Source organism: Ranitomeya variabilis, chromosome 6 (assembly GCF_051348905.1).
Source record: "Ranitomeya variabilis isolate aRanVar5 chromosome 6, aRanVar5.hap1, whole genome shotgun sequence".
Lineage (NCBI taxonomy): Eukaryota > Metazoa > Chordata > Amphibia > Anura > Dendrobatidae > Ranitomeya > Ranitomeya variabilis.
The window spans coordinates 235,978,528-235,999,596 of record NC_135237.1 but is presented as its reverse complement, the minus strand read 5'-3'; the positions used below and the strand labels follow the sequence as shown (position 1 = coordinate 235,999,596).

General features: G+C 44.6%; 1 protein-coding gene across 13 annotated transcripts in view; it reads left to right on the top strand.

Moving 5' to 3' along the window:
* Positions 1-21,069, top strand: part of CTNND2 (catenin delta 2) — a 3,400,942-nt gene that overhangs the window by 2,067,746 nt on the left and 1,312,127 nt on the right. For all 13 annotated transcript variants that reach the window (XM_077269511.1, XM_077269508.1, XM_077269506.1 and 10 more), the window contains one exon: positions 16,884-17,069. In XM_077269511.1, the coding sequence (XP_077125626.1) occupies positions 16,884-17,069 (186 nt within the window). The remainder of the gene's footprint in view (positions 1-16,883; positions 17,070-21,069) is intronic.

Here is a 21,069-nt window from a genome sequence, read left to right as displayed (position 1 = left end):
TCACACAACCGCTCCAACATATGTAACGTGGAATTCCACCTGGTAGGTAGGTCACATATGATGCGATGTTCCGGCAGGCGGTGTCGGCGCTGCAGAGCCGCAATGCGCGCTTTTGCCGTGCTGGAACGCCGCAAGTGAGCACACTCTAGGCGGACCTTGTGCAGCAGTGCATCAAGATCCGGATAGTCCCTCAAAAAGCTCTGCACGACCAAATTGAGCACATGTGCCAGACATGGGATGTGAGTGAGGTTGCCGAGGCCCAGAGCTGCCACCAGATTTCGGCCATTATCACACACTACCATGCCTGGCTGGAGATTCGCTGGCACAAACCACACATCGCTCTCCTGCTTGATGGCATTCCAGAGCTCCTGCGCTGTGTGGCTACGATTCCCCAAGAAAATTAATTTCAAGACGGCCTGTTGACGTTTGGCCACGGCTGTGCTCATGTCGGTCGTAACAGGTACACGTTCATCACGGGTCCATGTGGAGGTGGACTGTGACGGCTCCTGCAGCGATGATTCTGAGGAACTGGTGTAAGAGGAGGAGTCAATGCGTACAGAATGGATTCCTGCAATCCTTGGAGTGGGCAGGACACGTCCTGCGCCACTCGCACGGTCTGTACCCGGCTCAACGACATTAACCCAATGGGCAGTGAGGGAAAGGTATCGCCCCTGTCCATGTTGACTGGTCCACGCATCGGTGGTGAGGTGGACCTTGCTACTGACGGCGTTCAGTAGCGCGTGTTTTATGTGTCCCTCCACATGCTTCTGCAGGGCAGGGACGGCTTGCCTGCTGAAGTAAAAGCGGCTGGGCACATTGTACTGTGGGACTGCCAATGACATCAAGTCACGGAAGCTGTCAGTCTCCACCAGCCTGAATGACAGCATTTCCAGTGACAGAAGTTTGGCAATGCCTGCAGTCAGAGCCTGTGCTCGTGGGTGGTTTGACGAGAAAGGCCGCCTTTTCTCCCATGCCTGTACTACCGATGGCTGTAGACTGGGCTGGGAGTGTGTGGATGACTGGGAAAGTGGCGCTGCGGGTGGAATTACAGCGGGTCTCTGGACAACAGGGGCAGAGGTTCTTCCACGGCGATCCTGGGAGGACGCCGAACCAGCTGCGTGTGAGGTAGAGGAAGAGGCAACACGAGCTGAAGAGGTGGTAGCTGCCGCTGTTGGTTGGCCTACCTCTTCAGTGTGTTTTTCTAACTCCGCCGGGTGCCTGTTGCGCACATGTTTCCACATGTTGGAGGTATTGAGGTTGCTGACATTTTTCCCTCTTTTGACTTTTTGATGACACACGTTGCATCTGACATAGCAAATGTCATCTGCAACTGTGTCAAAAAAGGACCAGGCACTGCAAGTCTTGGGAGCGCCCTTTTTGGCTTTTGGAAGAGACATGCTCCTAACGGGTGCCAAAGCGGAGGCTGCAGGATCCGCAGTCTTCCCCCTCCCTCTCCCTCTTTGGGCCGTACGGGGAATCTCTTCCTCAGAGCTGCTCCCACCACCTTCCTGTCCCTCACGCCAAGATGGGTCGAGGACCTCATCATCTACACTACCCTCTGCCCCCAACTGCTCCTCCTGGGTAGTCTCAGCAGCAGAGCACGCACCAGTAAGTGGCACCTGAGTGTCATCATCAGCTGATGCGGCCTGCGATGTGGTGACCGGAGCCACTGGCCCACCCGCCTCTTCAGAGGAAGACAGAAAAAGCTGTTGGGCATCACTGCACCCTGCCTCTTCTTCCATTTCTCCAATGCTGCTTGGCTGGCCCCCTGTTTCCAAGCCAAGAGATTCAGAGAACAGAAGTAGAGACGGCTCCTGTCCTGGGCTCTCTGTCTGCCTGGGCAATTTGGCAGGTGGTGAAGAGACAGATGGCTGCTCTCCAGTGCTCTGTGTCTGAGAGGATGTGGCACTAATGGAAGTTGATGCATTAGCTGCCATCCATCCGACAACAGCTTCAATTTGTTCTTCACGCAGCAGCGGTGTACGGCGCTCGGACACAAAGCTTCGCATGAACGACTGTTGCCTGGTGAAAGTGGGTGCTGATGAGTCACCGGTGCCCGCAGCAGGCACAGAATCCCCACGTCCCCTCCCTGCTCCGCGCCCACGCCCACGCCCACGTGCCTTACTCACTGCCTTCTTCATCTTGGTTGACTGATAAAGATAAGCAGAAAAGTACTAACGGATTTGTGTGCTTATTCCTGAGCAACTCCTCCTAACAGGTATAAGAAGCACTAATTATCTAAAGTGTGGACTAGACTTTAATATGAGCTAATGTGGCCTACAGAAATGTAAAGTGGTGTAACTGGTGTGTTTGGTGAACTTTATTATTTATTTATTTTTTGGGGGCTGAACTGACAACAGATAGAGCTGCAGTCACACGGAGACCGTGCAGACAGACGTAAACGGCGCTACAAGGCCCAAAAACCCTCCTCTACTTTATCCTATGTAGTGTTTTTCCACAAATTAGCTGGAGACGGGTGGAAAGACACTAATAGGATTTTTTTGAATAAATTAGCAGCAGACTACACTATTTGGAAAAAAAAGAAAATTGATTTGGCGGTATGACGCAGTGAAAAACCCTGAGCTGGAGACAACCAGGCTATAGCTGCTCACAGATTACAGGGCGAGCTGCAGTCACACGGAGACCGTGCAGACAGCCGTAAACGGCGCTGCAAGGCCCAAAAACCCTCCTCTACTTTATCCTATGTAGTGTTTTTCCACAAATTAGCTGGAGACGGGTGGAAAGACACTAATAGGATTTTTTTAAATTAATTAGCAGCAGACTACACTACTTTGAAAAAAAAGAAAATTGATTTGGCGGTATGACGCAGTGAAAAACCCTGAGCTGGAGACAACCAGGCTATAGCTGCTCACAGATTACAGGGCGAGCTGCAGTCACACGGAGACCGTGCAGACAGCCGTAAACGGCGCTGCAAGGCCCAAAAACCCTCCTCTACTTTATCCTATATAGTGTTTTTCCACAAATTAGCTGGAGACGGGTGGAAAGACACTAATAGGATTTTTTTAAATTAATTAGCAGCAGACTACACTACTTTGAAAAAAAAGAAAATTGATTTGGCGGTATGACGCAGTGAAAAACCCTGAGCTGGAGACAACCAGGCTACAGCTGCTCACAGATTACAGGGCGAGCTGCAGTCACACGGAGACCGTGCAGACAGCCGTAAACGGCGCTGCAAGGCCCAAAAACCCTCCTCTACTTTATCCTATGTAGTGTTTTTCCACAAATTAGCTGGAGACGGGTGGAAAGACACTAATAGGATTTTTTAAAATTAATTAGCAGCAGACTACACTACTTTGAAAAAAAAGAAAATTGATTTGGCGGTATGACGCAGTGAAAAACCCTGAGCTGGAGACAACCAGGCTACAGCTGCTCACAGATTACAGGGCGAGCTGCAGTCACACGGAGACCGTGCAGACGGCCGTAAACGGCGCTGCAAGGCCCAAAAACCCTCCTCTACTTTATCCTATGTAGTGTTTTTCCACAAATTAGCTGGAGACGGGTGGAAAGACACTAATAGGATTTTTTTGAATAAATTAGCAGCAGACTACACTACTTGGGAAAAAAAAAAAAAAAGGAACAGTATGAGGCAATGAACCACCCTCCCTGAACTGAATACAACCAACTATGGATGGCCTATGTGGCTGCACTCAGACTGGAGACTGGGCTGCACTCACACACACACACACACAGACCCTGCAGATCGCTGTGAAAACAGCGCTACAAGGCAAAAGCAAGGTGAATAGTAGGTGAACACAGCGGTTGCTAAATTAGCCTTTGGAAAGCACAAAGAAGCAAATCGCTATCTCTAAACTGTCCCTCAGTCAGCAAACAGCGTCCTGTCACTAACTGAATTCACAGCAGAGTGATCGCAAAATGGCGCCAGCGACTTTTAAACTGCATCATGACATCATTACACCAGCCAATCACAGCCTTGCCAGTAGTTTCATGCCCTCCATGCTAAACAGGATGTGCCCACACTTGGAATCAATCTCATTGGCTGAATTTCTGCTTTTTGAATCTTAGAACTTCCGATTCCGGTATCCGATACGCGGCAAGTATCGGAATCCCGGTATCGGAATTCCGATACCGCAAGTATCGGCCGATACCCGATACTTGCGGTATCGGAATGCTCAACACTACTCTTAACTGACGAGGGCTGAGTCCAATAAAGAATAGCTCGGACCTTGACTGGGTCCATCTCCACAGCAGAAGGGGAAAAAATGAACCCCAAAAAGGCAACCTTCTGTACACCAAAGAGACACTTTGAGCCCTTGACAAACAAAGAATTTTCACGCAAAATTTTAAAGACCAACCTGACCTGCTCCACATGCGAATCCCAATTATCAGAAAAAACCAAAATATCATCCAGATAAACAATCAAAAATTTATCCAGATACTTCCGGAAAATGTCATGCATAAAGGACTGAAAAACTGAAGGCGCATTGGAGAGCCCAAAAGGCATCACCAAGTACTCAAAATGACCTTCGGGCGTATTGAATGCGGTTTTCCATTCATCACCTTGCTTAATGCGCACAAGGTTGTACGCACCACGAAGGTCTATCTTGGTGAACCACTTGGCACCTTTAATCCGGGCAAACAAGTCAGACAACAGCGGTAAAGGATACTGAAATTTGACAGTGATCTTATTTAAAAGCCGATAATCAATACAAGGTCTCAAAGATCCGTCCTTTTTTGCCACAAAAAAGAATCCCGCACCAAGAGGGGAAGAAGACGGACGAATATGTCCTTTCTCCAGAGACTCCTTGATATATGAACGCATAGCGGTATGTTCAGGTACCGACAGATTAAACAGTCTTCCCTTAGGAAATTTACTGCCTGGGATCAAATCTATAGCACAGTCACAGTCCCTATGAGGAGGCAGTGCACTGGACTCAGACTCACTGAAGACATCCTGATAATCAGACAAATACTCCGGAACTTCCGAAGGCGTAGAAGAAGCAATAGACACAGGCAGGGAATCCCCATGAATACCACGACAGCCCCAACTTGAGACGGACATAGCCTTCCAGTCCAGGACTGGATTATGGGTCTGTAACCATGGCAGCCCTAAAACAACCAAATCATGCATTTTATGTAAAACCAGGAAACGTATCACCTCGCGGTGTTCAGGAGTCATGCACATGGTAACCTGTGTCCAATACTGCGGTTTATTTGCTGCCAATGGCGTAGCATCAATACCCCTAAGAGGAATAGGATTTTCTAATGGTTCAAGAGTAAAACCACAGCGCTTAGCAAATGAGAGATCCATAAGACTCAGGGCAGCACCTGAATCTACAAACGCCATGACAGGATAAGATGACAGTGAGCAAATCAAAGTTACAGACAGAATAAATTTAGGTTGCAAATTACCAACGGTGACAGGACTAACAACCTTAGCTATACGTTTAGAGCATGCTGAGATAACATGTGTAGAATCACCACAGTAGTAGCACAAGCCATTCCGGCGTCTATGAATTTTCCGCTCATTTCTAGTCAGGATTCTATCACATTGCATTAAATCAGGTGTCTGTTCAGACAACACCATGAGGGAATTTGCGGTTTTTCTATCACATTGCACCGAATTAGGTGTCTGTTCAGACAACACCATGAGGGAATTTGCGGTTTTGCGCTCCCGCAACCGCCGGTCAATTTGAATAGCCAGTGCCATAGTATCATTCAGACCTGTGGGAATGGGAAAACCCACCATAACATTCTTAATGGCTTCAGAAAGGCCATTTCTAAAATTAGCGGCCAGTGCACACTCGTTCCAATGTGTCAGTACGGACCATTTCCGAAATTTTTGGCAATACACTTCAGCCTCGTCCTGCCCCTGAGACATAGCCAGCAAGGCCTTTTCTGCCTGAATCTCAAGATTGGGTTCCTCATAAAGTAAACCGAGCGCCAGAAAAAACGCATCAATATCAGCCAATGCCGGATCTCCTGGCGCCAGCGAAAAAGCCCAATCCTGAGGGTCGCCCCGTAAGAACGAAATAACAATTTTTACTTGCTGAGCAGAATCTCCAGATGAACAGGGTCTCAGGGACAAAAACAATTTACAATTATTCATGAAATTCCTAAACTTAAACCTGTCTCCGGAAAACAGTTCAGGAATCGGTATTTTAGGTTCTGACCTAGGATTTCTGATAACATAGTCTTGTATGCCCTGCACACGAGTAGCCAGCTGGTCCACACTTGTAATCAAGGTCTGGACATTCATGTCTGCAGCAAGCATAGCCACTCTGAGGTAAAGGGGAAGAAGAAAAAAAAAAAAACTCAGAATCTTCTTTCTTATAATCCCTCTTCTGCAATGCATTAAACATTTAATACTGGCCTGGCAAACTGTTATGACCCCAATGGCGAGGGTCTCAGAAGAACGTGGAAGTCTGCAGAATACAAAAATCCAGCTCATAGGGCAGTGGTAACTGGGTTGACCATATATCTACTCCTAACGCCAACACTAGAAGTAGCCGGGGATCATTCCTACGTTGATTCTAGATGACACGCGCCAGCCGGAGAATCTAGCTACCCCTAGTAGAGGAAAAACAAAGACCTTTCTTGCCTCCAGAGAAGGGGACCCCAAAGCTGGATAGAAGCCCCCCACAAATAATAACGGTGAGGTAAGAGGAAATGACAAACACAGAAATGAACCAGGTTTAGCACAGAGAGGCCCGCTTACTGAAAGCAGAATAAAGAAAGGTAACTTATATGGTCAACAAAAACCCTATCAAAATCCACACTGGAAATTCAAGAACCCCCGAACCGTCTAACGGTCCGGGGGGAGAACACCAGCCCCCTAGAGCTTCCAGCAAAGGTCAGGATATAGATTTGGAACAAGCTGGACAAAAATACAAAACCAAAACAAATAGCAAAAAGCAAAAAGCAGACTTAGCTGATATAACTGGAACCAGGATCAGTAGACAAGAGCACAGCAGACTAGCTCTGATAACTACGTTGCCAGGCATTGAACTGAAGGTCCAGGGAGCTTATATAGCAACACCCCTAACTAACGACCCAGGTGCGGATAAAAGGAAAGACAGAAAAACCAGAGTCAAAAAACTAGTAACCACTAGAGGGAGCAAAAAGCAAATTCACAACACCGACCATTCACAATGATGCCAATCACTGTATCACAATGGAGAGTAGGAGTGTTGATCCAAGTGTAGGGTCAGTCATATAGTACAGTATAGTTACTTTCAGTATAAAATAAATTTAAACTTTTGTTTCTAAATGCAAACTTGTGCAAACTTGGTTTTATTTTTTGCTTCATTTAACCTAATCTCGCAATAGAATATTAATTAAAGGACTTGAAGGTGGTTGGAGTTAAAAATGGACATAAAAGGCTCTAGCCTTGGTCTCTTCATTGCAGTAACTGCATGTGGTAACATCACCCCACATGCAGTGGCTAAAAGCTAAAAGATGAATCACACTTTAACCCCTTAATCCCATTGGATGTACTATCCCGTCAAGATGACCAGGGACTTAATTCCCAGTGACGGGATATTACATCCAGCGCGATCAGCTGCGCTCACGGGGGGAGCGCAGCCGATCGCGGCCGGGTGTCAGCTGACTATCGCAGCTGACATCTAGCACTATGTGCCAGGAGCGGTCACGGACCACCCCTGGTACATTAACCCCCGGCAAACTGCGATCAAACATAATCGCAGCAATCCAGGGGCATAGGGAAGCATCGCGCAGGGAGGGGCTCCCTGCGGGCTTCCCTGAGACCCTCGGAGCAGCGTGATGTGATCGCGTTGCTCAGAGGGTCCCTTACCTCCTCCTCCCTGCAGGCCCAGATCCAAAATGGCCGCGGGACTGTATCCGGGTCCTGCAGGGAGGTGGCTTACCAGCGCCTGCTCAGACCAGGCACCGGGAAGCCTCCCCGCTGTGCACATCAGATCACTGATGTGACACAGTGCACAGCAAAGTGGCAGATCAGCGATCTTTCACTTTACTGTGATGTCCCCCCCTGGGGCAAAGTAAAAAAAAAAATATTTAAATGTGCAAAAAAAATTCCTAAATAAAAAAAATATATATTGTTCCAATAAATACATTCCTTTATCTAAATAATAAAAAAAACAATAAAAGTAGACATATTTAGTATTGCTGCGTCCATAACGACCTGACCTATAAAACTGTCCCACTAGTTAACCCCTTCAGTGAACACCGTTAAAAAAAATTAAAAAAAGAGGCAAAAAACAACGCTTTATTATCATACTGCCGAACAAAAAGTGGAATAGCGCGCGATCAAAATGACAAATATAAATAACCATGGTACGGCTGAAAATGTCATCTTGTCCCGCAACAAACGAGCCGCCATACAGTGTCATCAGTGAAAAAATAAAAAAAGTTATAGTCCTCAGAATAAAGCGATGCAAAAATAATTATTTTTTCTATAAAATAGTTTTTATCGTATAAAAGCGCCAAAACATAAAAAAGATATAAATGAGGTATCACTGCAATCATACTGACCCGAAGAATAATACTGCTTTATCCATTTTACCAAACGCAGAATGGTATAAAGCCCCCCCCCCAAAAAAAAAAGAGATTCATGAATATCTGTTTTTTGGTCATACTGCCTCACAAAAATCTGAATAAAAACTGTCACATGCCCAAAAATGTTACCAATAAAAATGTCAACTCGTCCCACAAAAAACAAGACCTCACATAACTCTGTGGACCAAAATATGGAAAAATTATAGCTCTCAAAATGTGGTAACGCAAAAAAATTTTTTGCAATAAAAAGCATCTTTTAGTGTGTGACGGCTGGCAGTCATAAAAATCCGCCAAAAGACCTGCTATAAAAGTAAAGCAAACCCCCTTCATCACCCCCTTAGTTAGGGAAAAATAAAAAAAATTTTAAAAAGTATTTATTTCCATTTTCCCATTAGGGTTAGGGCTAGGGTTAGGGTTAGGGCTAGGGTTTGGATTACATTTACGGTTGGGATTAGGGTTAGGGGTGTGTCAGGTTTAGGGGTGTGGTTAGGGTTATGGTTGGGATTAGGGTTAGGGGTGTGTTTGGGTTAGGGTTTCAGTTAGAATTGGGTGTTTCCACTGTTTAAGCACATCAGGGCTCTCCAAACGCGACATGGCATCCTATCTCAATTCCTGCCAATTCTGCGTTGAGAAAGTAAAACAATGCTCCTTCCCTTCCGAGCTCTCCCGTGCGCCCAAACAGGGGTTCACCCCAACATATGGGGAATCAGCGTACTCAGGACAAATTGTACAACAACTTCTGGGGTCCAATTTCTCTTGCTACCCTTGGAAAAATAAAAATTTGGGGGGCTAAAAAAACATTTTTGTAGTAAAAAAATGATTTTTTATTTTTCACGTCTCTGCGTTATAAACTGTAGTGAAATACTTGGGGGTTCAAAGTTCTCACAACACATCTAGATAAATTCCTTGGGGGGTCTAGGTTCCAATATGGGGTCACTTGTGGGGGGTTTCTACTGTCTAGGTACATCAGGGGCTCTGCAAATGCAACATGACACCTGCAGACCAATCCATCTGCAGTCTGCATTCCAAATGGCGCTCCTTCCCTTCCGAGCTCTGCCATGCGCCCAAATGGTGTTTACCCCCCACATATGGGGTATCGGTGTACTCAGGACAAAATACACAACAACTTTTGGGGTCCAATTTCTCCTGTTACCCTTGGGAAAATACAAAACTGGGGGCTAAAAAATAATGTTTGTGGAAAAGAATGAATTTTTATTTTCACAGCTCTGCGTCATAAACTGTAGTGAAACACTTGGGGGTTCAAAGCTCTCACAACACATCTAGATAAGATCCTTAGGGGGTCTACTTTCCAAAATGGTGTCAAAGTGCTCACCACACATCTAGATAAGGCTACGTTCACATTTGCGTTGTGCGCCGCAGCAACGCACAACGCAAACAAAAACGCAACAAAACGCACGCTAAAACGCTGCGTTTTGCGACGCATGTGTCCTTTTTGGCCGAAAGTTGGACGCAAAAAAATGCAATTTGCTGCGTTTCCTGCGGCCAACGCTTGCGGCCAAAAAAACGCATGCGTCGCAAAACGCAGCACAACGCATGTCCATGCGCCCCCATGTTAAATATAGGGGCGCATGACGCATGCTTAGGTGGTATGCTTTCCAAAATGGTGTCACTTGTGGGGGGTTTCAATGTTTAGGCACATCAGGGGCTCCCCAACGCAACATGGCGTCCCATCTCAATTCCAGCCAATTTTGCATTGAAAAGTCAAACGGCGCTCCTTCCCTTCCGAGCTCTGCCATGCGCCCAAACAGTGGTTTACCCCCACATATGGGGTATTGGGGTACTCAGGACAAATTGTACAGCAACTTTTGTGGTCCATTTTCTCCTATTACCCTTGGGAAAATAAAAAATTGGGGGCGAAAATTTCATTTTTGTGAAAAAATATTTTTTATTTTTATGGCTCTACATTATAAACTTCTGTGAAGCACTTGGTGGGTCAAAGTGCTCACCACACATCTAGATAAGTTCCTTAGGGGGTCTACTTTCCAAAATGGTGTCACTTGTGGAGGTTTCAATGTTTAGGCTCATTAGTGGCTCTCCAAACGCAACATGGCGTCCCATCTCAATTCCAGCCAATTTTGCATTGAAAAGTCAAATGGCGCTCCTTCCTTTCCGAGCTCTGCCATGCGCCCAAACAGTGGTTTACCCCCACATATGGGGTATTGGGGTACTCAGGACAAATTGTACAGCAACTTTTGTGGTCCATTTTCTCCTATTACCCTTGGTAAAATAAAACAAATTAACATAGTAACATAGTAACATAGTTAGTAAGGCCGAAAAAAGACATTTGTCCATCCAGTTCAGCCTATATTCCATCATAATAAATCCCCAGATCTACGTCCTTCTACAGAACCTAATAATTGTATGATACAATATTGTTCTGCTCCAGGAAGACATCCAGGCCTCTCTTGAACCCCTCGACTGAGTTCGCCATCACCACCTCCTCAGGCAAGCAATTCCAGATTCTCACTGCCCTAACAGTAAAGAATCCTCTTCTATGTTGGTGGAAAAACCTTCTCTCCTCCAGACGCAAAGAATGCCCCCTTGTGCCCGTCACCTTCCTTGGTATAAACAGATCCTCAGCGAGATATTTGTATTGTCCCCTTATATACTTATACATGGTTATTAGATCGCCCCTCAGTCGTCTTTTTTCTAGACTAAATAATCCTAATTTCGCTAATCTATCTGGGTATTGTAGTTCTCCCATCCCCTTTATTAATTTTGTTGCCCTCCTTTGTACTCTCTCTAGTTCCATTATATCCTTCCTGAGCACCGGTGCCCAAAACTGGACACAGTACTCCATGTGCGGTCTAACTAGGGATTTGTACAAAGGCAGTATAATGCTCTCATCATGTGTATCCAGACCTCTTTTAATGCACCCCATGATCCTGTTTGCTTTGGCAGCTGCTGCCTGGCACTGGCTGCTCCAGGTAAGTTTATCATTAACTAGGATCCCCAAGTCCTTCTCCCTGTCAGATTTACCCAGTGGTTTCCCGTTCAGTGTGTAATGGTGATATTGATTCCTTCTTCCCATGTGTATAACCTTACATTTATCATTGTTAAACCTCATCTGCCACCTTTCAGCCCAAGTTTCCAACTTATCCAGATCCATCTGTAGCAGAATACTATTTTCTCTTGTATTGACTGCTTTACATAGTTTTGTATCATCTGCAAATATCAATATTTTACTGTGTAAACCTTCTACCAGATCATTAATGAATATGTTGAAGAGAACAGGTCCCAATACCGACCCCTGCGGTACCCCACTGGTTACAGCGACCCAGTTAGAGACTATACCATTTATAACCACCCTCTGCTTTCTATCACTAAGCCAGTTACTAACCCATTTACACACATTTTCCCCCAGACCAAGCATTCTCATTTTGTGTACCAACCTCTTGTGCGGCACGGTATCAAACGCTTTGGAAAAATCGAGATATACCACGTCCAATGACTCACCGTGGTCCAGCCTATAGCTTACCTCTTCATAAAAACTGATTAGATTGGTTTGACAGGAGCGATTTCTCATAAACCCATGCTGATATGGAGTTAAACAGTTATTCTCATTGAGATAATCCAGAATAACATCCTTCAGAAACCCTTCAAATATTTTACCAACAGTAGAGGTTAGACTTACTGGCCTATAATTTCCAGGTTCACTTTTAGAGCCCTTTTTGAATATTGGCACCACATTTGCTATGCGCCAGTCCTGCGGAACAGACCCCGTCGCTATAGAGTCCCTAAAAATAAGAAATAATGGTTTATCTATTACATTACTTAGTTCTCTTAGTACTCGTGGGTGTATGCCATCCGGACCCGGAGATTTATCTATTTTAATCTTATTTAGCCGGTTTCGCACCTCTTCTTGTGTTAGATTGGTGACCCTTAATATAGGGTTTTCATTGTTTCTTGGGATTTCACCTAGCATTTCATTTTCCACCGTGAATACCGTGGAGAAGAAGGTGTTTAATATGTTAGCCTTTTCCTGGTCATCTACAACCATTCTTTCCTCACTATTTTTTAAGGGGCCTACATTTTCAGTTTTTATTCTTTTACTATTGATATAGTTGAAGAACAGTTTGGGATTAGTTTTACTCTCCTTAGCAATGTGCTTCTCTGTTTCCTTTTTGGCAGCTTTAATTAGTTTTTTGGATAAAGTATTTTTCTCCCTATAGTTTTTTAGAGCTTCAATGGTGCCATCCTGCTTTAGTAGTGCAAATGCTTTCTTTTTACTGTTAATTGCCTGTCTTACTTCTTTGTTTAGCCACATTGGGTTTTTCCTATTTCTAGTCCTTTTATTCCCACAAGGTATAAACCGCTTACAGTGCCTATTTAGGATGTTCTTAAACATTTTCCATTTATTATCTGTATTCTTATTTCTGAGGATATTGTCCCAGTCTACCAGATTAAGGGCATCTCTAAGCTGGTCAAACTTTGCCTTCCTAAAGTTCAGTGTTTTTGTGACTCCCTGACAAGTCCCCCTAGTGAAAGACAGGTGAAACTGTACAATATTGTGGTCGCTGTTTCCTAGATGCCCGACCACCTGCAGATTTGTTATTCTGTCAGGTCTATTAGATAGTATTAGGTCTAAAAGTGCTGCTCCTCTGGTTGGATTCTGCACCAATTGTGAAAGATAATTTTTCTTGGTTATTAGCAGAAACCTGTTGCCTTTATGGGTTTCACAGGTTTCTGTTTCCCAGTTAATATCCGGGTAGTTAAAGTCCCCCATAACCAGGACCTCATTATGGGTTGCAGCTTCATCTATCTGCTTTAGAAGTAGACTTTCCATGATTTCTGTTATATTTGGGGGTTTGTAACAGACCCCAATGAGAATTTTGTTACCATTTTTCCCTCCATGAATTTCGACCCATATGGACTCGACATCCTCATTCCCTTCGCTAATATCTTCCCTTAAAGTGGACTTTAGACAAGACTTTACATAGAGACAAACCCCTCCTCCTCTCCGATTTTTACGATCCTTTCTAAACAGACTGTAACCCTGTAAGTTAACTGCCCAGTCATAGCTTTCATCTAACCATGTCTCGGTTATTCCCACTATGTCAAAGTTACCTGTAGATATTTCTGCTTCTAGTTCTTCCATCTTGTTTGTCAGGCTTCTGGCGTTTGCGAGCATGCAGTTTAGAGGATTTTGTTTTGTTCCAATCTCCTCGCTGTGGATTGTTTGAGAAATGTTCTTACCTCCCTTCTGAGTATGTTTTCCTGGGTCTTCTTTGTTCGAGTCTAATGTTTTTCTTCCCGTCCCCTCTTCTTCTAGTTTAACGCCCTCCTGATGAGTGTAGCGAGTCTGCTGGCGAATGTGTGTTTCCCAGGTTTGTTGAGGTGTAGTCCGTCTCTGGCGAGGAGTCCATCATACAAGTAATTCACACCGTGGTCCAGGAATCCAAATCCTTGTTGTCTGCACCATCGTCTTAGCCAGTTGTTCGCATCAAGGATCCTGTTCCATCTCCTGGTGCCATGCCCGTCTACTGGAAGGATAGAAGAAAAAACTACCTGTGCATCCAGTTCCTTTACTTTCTTCCCCAACTCTTCAAAGTCCTTGCAGATTGTCGGTAGGTCCTTCCTTGCCGTGTCATTGGTGCCAACATGTATCAGAAGAAATGGGTGGACGTCCTTGGAGCTGAAGAGCTTTGGTATCCTATCGGTCACATCCTTGATCATTGCACCTGGAAGGCAGCATACTTCTCTTGCGGTTATGTCCGGTCTGCAGATGGCTGCTTCTGTGCCTCTCAGTAGTGAGTCTCCCACCACCACCACTCTTCGTTGCTTCTTGGCTGTACTTTTTGCTGTCACTTGTTGCTGTGTACCCTTTTCTTTTTTGCTTGCTGGTAGTGCTTCATCCTTAGGTGTGCGATCTTCATCCTCTACAAAGATTTGATATCGGTTCTTCAGTTGTGTGGTTGGTGATTTCTCCATGGTCTTCTTGCTTCTTTTGGTCACATGCTTCCACTCATCTGCTTTTGGAGGTTCTCTGACACTTTTTTCACCTTCTGTGACCAGTAGAGATGCTTCTGTTCTGTCTAGGAAGTCTTCATTCTCTTTGATGAGTTTCAAAGTTGCTATTCTTTCTTCCAGACCCCGCACCTTTTCTTCTAAAAGGGCCACTAGTCTACACTTCTGACAGGTGAAATTGGATTCTTCTTCTGGTCGATCTGTGAACATGTAGCACATGCTGCAGCTCACCATGTAGGTTGTCACATCTGCCATGTTGCTCCTAGATCCTGCTGACTTGCTGTGTGTTTTCCTTCTTGTGTAATCTATTCAGCCAAGCTTTCTTGCAATAATGTCCTACAGGTAAAAATTTGCACGCCGTAAGGCGCGCGGTTTGGTGATGCTTTCCAAGCAGCTGGTCCGGGCTGTACCCAACGATCTTCTTGCTGAGGGAGACTCTTCGCTTTTCCCAGAAGGCACCTGGAATATGCAAATTATCCTCCTCAAGCTTGAATCCCTGCTTTGGTGATGCTTTCCAAGCAGCTGGTCCCGGCTGTACCCAACGATCTTCTTGCTGAGGGAGACTCTTCGCTTTTCCCAGAAGGCACCTGGAATATGCAAATTATCCTCCTCAAGCTTGAATCCCTGGTTTGGTGATGCTTTCCAAGCAGCTGGTCCGGGCTGTACCCAACGATCTTCTTGCTGAGGGAGACTCTTCGCTTTTCCCAGAAGGCACCTGGAATATGCAAATTATCCTCCTCAAGCTTGAATCCCTGGTTTGGTGATGCTTTCCAAGCAGCTGGTCCCGGCTGTACCCAACGATCTTCTTGCTGAGGGAGACTCTTCGCTTTTCCCAGAAGGCACCTGGAATATGCAAATTATCCTCCTCAAGCTTGAATCCCTGGTTTGGTGATGCTTTCCAAGCAGCTGGTCCCGGCTGTACCCAACGATCTTCTTGCTGAGGGAGACTCTTCGCTTTTCCCAGAAGGCACCTGGAATATGCAAATTATCCTCCTCAAGCTTGAAACCCTGGTTTGGTGATGCTTTCCAAGCAGCTGGTCCCGGCTGTACCCAACGATCTTCTTGCTGAGGGAGACTCTTCGCTTTTCCCAGAAGGCACCTGGAATATGCAAATTATCCTCCTCAAGCTTGAATCCCTGGTTTGGTGATGCTTTCCAAGCAGCTGGTCCCGGCTGTACCCAACGATCTTCTTGCTGAGGGAGACTCTTCGCTTTTCCCAGAAGGCACCTGGAATATGCAAATTATCCTCCTCAAGCTTGAATCCCTGGTTTGGTGATGCTTTCCAAGCAAGCTGGTCCCGGCTGTACCCAACGATCTTCTTGCTGAGGGAGACTCTTCGCTTTTCCCAGAAGGCACCTGGAATATGCAAATTATCCTCCTCAAGCTTGAATCCCTGGTTTGGTGATGCTTTCCAAGCAGCTGGTCCCGGCTGTACCCAACGATCTTCTTGCTTTGGAGCTGAAGTAAATTTTTTGTGAAAAAAAATTAAATGTTCATTTTTTTTTTTAAACATTCCAAAAATTCCTGTGAAGCACCAGAAGGGTTAATATACTTCTTGAATGTGGTTTTGAGCACCTTGAGGGGTGAAGTTTTTAGAATGGTGTCACACTTGGTTATTTTCTATTATATAGACCCCTCAAAATGACTTCAAATGTGATGTGGTCCCTAAAATAAATGGTGTTGCAAAAATGAGAAATTGCTGGTCAACTTTTAACCCTTATAACTCCCTAACAAAAAAAAAAACAAAAAAAATTCCAAAATTGTGCTGATGTAAAGTAGACATGTGGGAAATGTATTAAGTATTTTTATTAAGTATTTTGTGTGACATACCTCTGTGATTTAAGGGCATAAAAATTCAAAGTTGGAAAATTGCAAAATTTTCTAAATTTTCTCCAAATTTCCATTTTTTTCACAAATAAATGCAGGTAATATCAAAGAATTTTAACCACTATCATGAAGTACAATATGTCTCGAGAAAACAGTGTCAGAATCACCGGTATCCATTGAAGCATTCCAGAGTTATAACCTAATAAAGGAACAGTGGTCAAAATTGTAAAAATTGGCCCGGTCATTAACGTGCAAACCACCCTCGGGGCTTAAGGGGTTAACAGGCAGTGAACAGGTAGATAGATGGAAAGGTTAAACCTAGTTGTTGTTTTCTAAAGGGATTTTCCAGGGATAAGAAACCTTACTTTTTAATAATGTGATTTGCAGATTGACTGTTTAGCATATTACCAATCAAGTTGTCTAAGCGTGATGATTTATATATTTTTTAAAGTTGCCAAAGGTTTTGACCTATATGATTTTGAAAAAAATAAACCTTGCTCTTGAAAAAAATTGTATATATATATATTTTTTTTTCTTTTTTTTTTTCTTGTAAGACCGTTGAAAACTGTGTGTGCATTATGAGAAACCTTTCCTACCGGTTAGCTGCAGAAACTTCTCAGGGACAGCAAATTGGAACTGATGAACTTGATGGATTACTTTGTGGTGATACCAATAGCAAAGATACTGAAAGTTCAGGATGCTGGGGAAAAAAGAAGAAAAAAAAGAAATCTTTAGATCAGGTGAGTAATTCTGTTCTTCATTTAACTATACAAAGAGAAGTGAAAGGGTGTGCAGATTTCAGCAAATCAATTTTATTAAACATTCTGTAAAGTTTCTAAGTATATAAAGTTTATAAATAACAAAATACCTAGACATAGTTTAGTAAAAAATAAAATAAAAAAAAATGTGCAGACCAATAGAAAATTCCATCTCAGAAACCTTTTGTCTATTTTTGAATACCATTATATAGGTCATAATTTATGTCTAAGGCCGGCGTCACACTGGCGTATTGCATCCGATGTGAGATCATCGGATGCGATATGCTAATGACACTCGGCTCCTGCTCGCAGCAGAGCAGGAGCCGAGTGTCATGCGTCTGTGCTCCGATTCTCTCGCACAGGGAGGATCGGAGTACAGCTGCGGAGGAGGCGGAGAAATGAATTTCTCCATCTCCTCCATTGCTGGGGTCCGCTTATAACGCACAGCACTCAGATGATATCCGAGTGGTGTGCGCTGTCTCACTCGCACCCATAGGCTTATATGGGTGCGAGTGAGCCCAGAGTTTTCCTTGGTCCGAGACAATCGCAGCATGCTGCGATTGTCTCAGACCGAAGAAAACGGCCGACAAAAAGTCGGCTGCTGGGAGCTGCCCCATATGTTAACATTGGTCCGAGTGCAATGCGATTTTTTATCGCATTGCACTCGGCCGATTAAAACGCCAGTGTGACGCCGGCCTAAGTCAAAACTATTTTTTTCCATGGTCCTGAGTAACAGCCTGTATTATAGTCTAAAGTTGCAGCCACGGGCCTGTTTGCTGTATTTGAAAACGAGTTGGCAAAAATGTCATCAGATAAGTATATCTGCTGTTACAAAAAAAGCAAACAGCCGTAGTTATATAATAAAGAGAAACTGTCACCAGATTTTCCCCAATATAAACTAAAGCCACCACATGTCTTATTGCCACAGTCCATCAACCTTTATATAAGCCCCCATCTCCCCTGGCATATCCCCAAAAACACCTTTTATAGGTCTCTCATGACATCAGCACAGTCCAGTTTGATGGGCTTCAGGGGTCTCGGGTCTGCACTTCCTCTACTGGCAGATTTGCCAGGCTCCTGCCTTGATGGATGTGGATGACAGGTCCTGCATCATCAACAGGTACCTGCGAATCTTGCTTCTGTGCAGGCCCACTTTCTCTGCCCTACTATGTTCTGTGCATTACAAAACTTTGCAAATTTCTCCTGTGTAGACCTGCACTTTAACTGCGCAGGCAGAATATCTGTGGATGACATAGGACACATTACCCACATCAATCAAGGCAGGAGGATAGCGATTCTGGCAATAGAGGCGGGGCAGACCCCAGATCACTGATGCCCATTGGACTGAACCTTGCTGAATAGGTGTGGGAGACATAAAATATATATTTTGTGATATGTTGGATGAGATGTAGGCTTTTATACAGGTTGATATACTACAGTAATAGACCAGTTAAAGGTATTTACTTTAGTTTATATTGGTAAAACCATGTGTCTGGCTTCCTTTAAAGGGAATCTGTCAGCAGGTTTTTGCTAACTCATCTATCAGCAGAATTGATCTTGAAATCATTGATGTATCACTTATTTTCCTAGGTGCAGCTGTTCTACACAGAATTTTTAGATGTTACATGAAGCACAGCTGAGAAAGATAGCTACTCACACCATGCTTCCTATGTACATAGCTATTGACAGTGAGTTTCTTATCACAGGAGGGGGCGGAGTCAGACCAGGAGGCATGTGCTGCAGCAGCTTCTGTAGTCTGGACATTGATAATCACCAGGTCATAAAACCTTCAGTTTAAGTAAACAACACTACACAGCTTGACACATTGTTGCATTCTGTGTTTTAACCACTACCTCATGCTGTCCTCAGATTACATAGCAAAAACCTGCTGACAGATTCCCTTTATACCTACCCCCCTTACTTTTTGTCTACTATTCACTTTATTTAAGCAAATAGAATGCTTGGGATCAGAGAGCTTACAGACAGGAAAAGAGGAAACCCAAGCTTTTAGAAGGTGGGGAAAATGACCCTTTATGGGCTTGTTCACACGAGTCTGTAACATGGCCGATTGCTATCCGGTGTTTTATTGGAGAGCACTCAGCCCAATGTTATACTATAGGGTAGTGCTTGCTAGCCCTTTTTTTCTCATGCCTATTAAAAAAAAATATTGTAGCATGCTGCAAGTACATCCAATAATTGAACTATGTGCACCCATACGAGTCTATGTGTGCGTGTGAAACATTGGACTGCACTCAGATGTCATCCAAGGGCAATGTGATTTATGAGAACAGAGACAATGGAGAAATGAAGTTCTCCATCTTCCCGGCAACTGTGCTGCGAGAGAGAGAATCGCATCACACTCAGATGACACTTCGATCAAACTGACAGAGATTGAGCCAAGTGTCATTAACATAATAGGCTTGATTCTCGCACATGAGAGAACATACTGCTGTCTAACCACAGCTTTAGGGCTGTCCCACACGTCCAGATAATTCCGGTACCGGAATAAATCGGTACCGGAGTTATCCGTGTCCGTGTGCCTGGGAACTCACGGAGGCCATACGTGCGGCACACGTGTGCCGCCCGTATGGCGAGTGGGTACCACACGGAGCGTGTGGTACCCACTCTGCATGGTGCTGAAGCTGCGATTCATATCTTCCCTGCAGCAACGTTTGCTGTAGAGAAAATATGAAGAATAGTGTTTAAAGTAAAGATCTATGTGTCCGCCGCCCCCCCACCCCCTGTGCGCCCCCCCGCTGGTCAGAAAATACTTACCCGCTCCCTCGCTGCTTCCTGGTCTGGCCGCGGCTTCTCCTGCATGCGGTCACGTGGGCCCGATCATTTACAGTCATGAATATGTGGCTCCACCTCCCATAGGGGCGGAGCCGACTATTCATGATTGTAAATGATCGGCCCCACGTGACCGCATACAGTAGGAGGCGCGGCCAGACCAGGAAGGAGCGAGGGAGCGGGTAAGTATTTTCTGACCAGCGGGGGGGCGCACAGGGGGTGGGAGGGCGGCGGACACATGGATCTTTATTTTTAACACTATTCTTCATATTTTCTCTAGAGCAAATGCTGCTACAGGGAAGATATGAATACCGGCTTCAGCACCATGTGGGGGGGACAGCGCTTACTGTAGCGCTGTCTCCTGCGCTCCCACGAACACTGACATGTCTCCGTGTTTGGCACACGGAGACACGGTCCGCAAAAAATCAATGACATCTGCACAGATGCATTGATTTTTATGGGTCTACGTGTGTCAGTGTCTCCGGTACGTGAGGAAACTGTCACCTCACGTACCGGAATCACTGACGTGTGAAACCGGCCTTAAATGTATAACAAAGTTTAATGCAGCAACATGTACTATTCATTTATGTATAAATGGTAAACTGATTGGTATTTAATTCATTCTACATCATATTATTGTACAGTGGCTGATTAAAACTGAATTTACAAAATACAAATTATCAATTATACCATTATGCAATCATTGAGCAAAATATAATTTTTCAAAGACTTCAGCTCTCAAGTGTGCAGAACTTTGAATACCTAGTGTAAGAGCATCCTCAGGATAAAAAGGAACAGTGACGGACATACCATTGGTGCAACAGCACATGGGCCCATGAAAAAAGGGCCATATTCCTCAAGAAAAACAGCAAGCAGCTTCGTTCACAGACACATTATTGGACTGCAAAGGCCCATATACTGTTCTTGTCCAGGGCCCCCATTGAATTAAAGCACCACTCCAGCAGGGATTTTTTTTCAGCGCTGTAATGGTGTTACTAATCTAAGGTCCCTGACTAGCTGCCATCTTCATCTTCTATTGGCATTGAACAGGTCCCATGGCACCATCTTGTGGCCGCAACCTGTGACTGACTGAAAGTCAGAAGTTAAAGAAGTTGGCCACTATATTTATTTATTCATAAATCTTGCTATTATGTGCCACTCAAAGCATCCACTGTGTTTATTGTAGCAATAT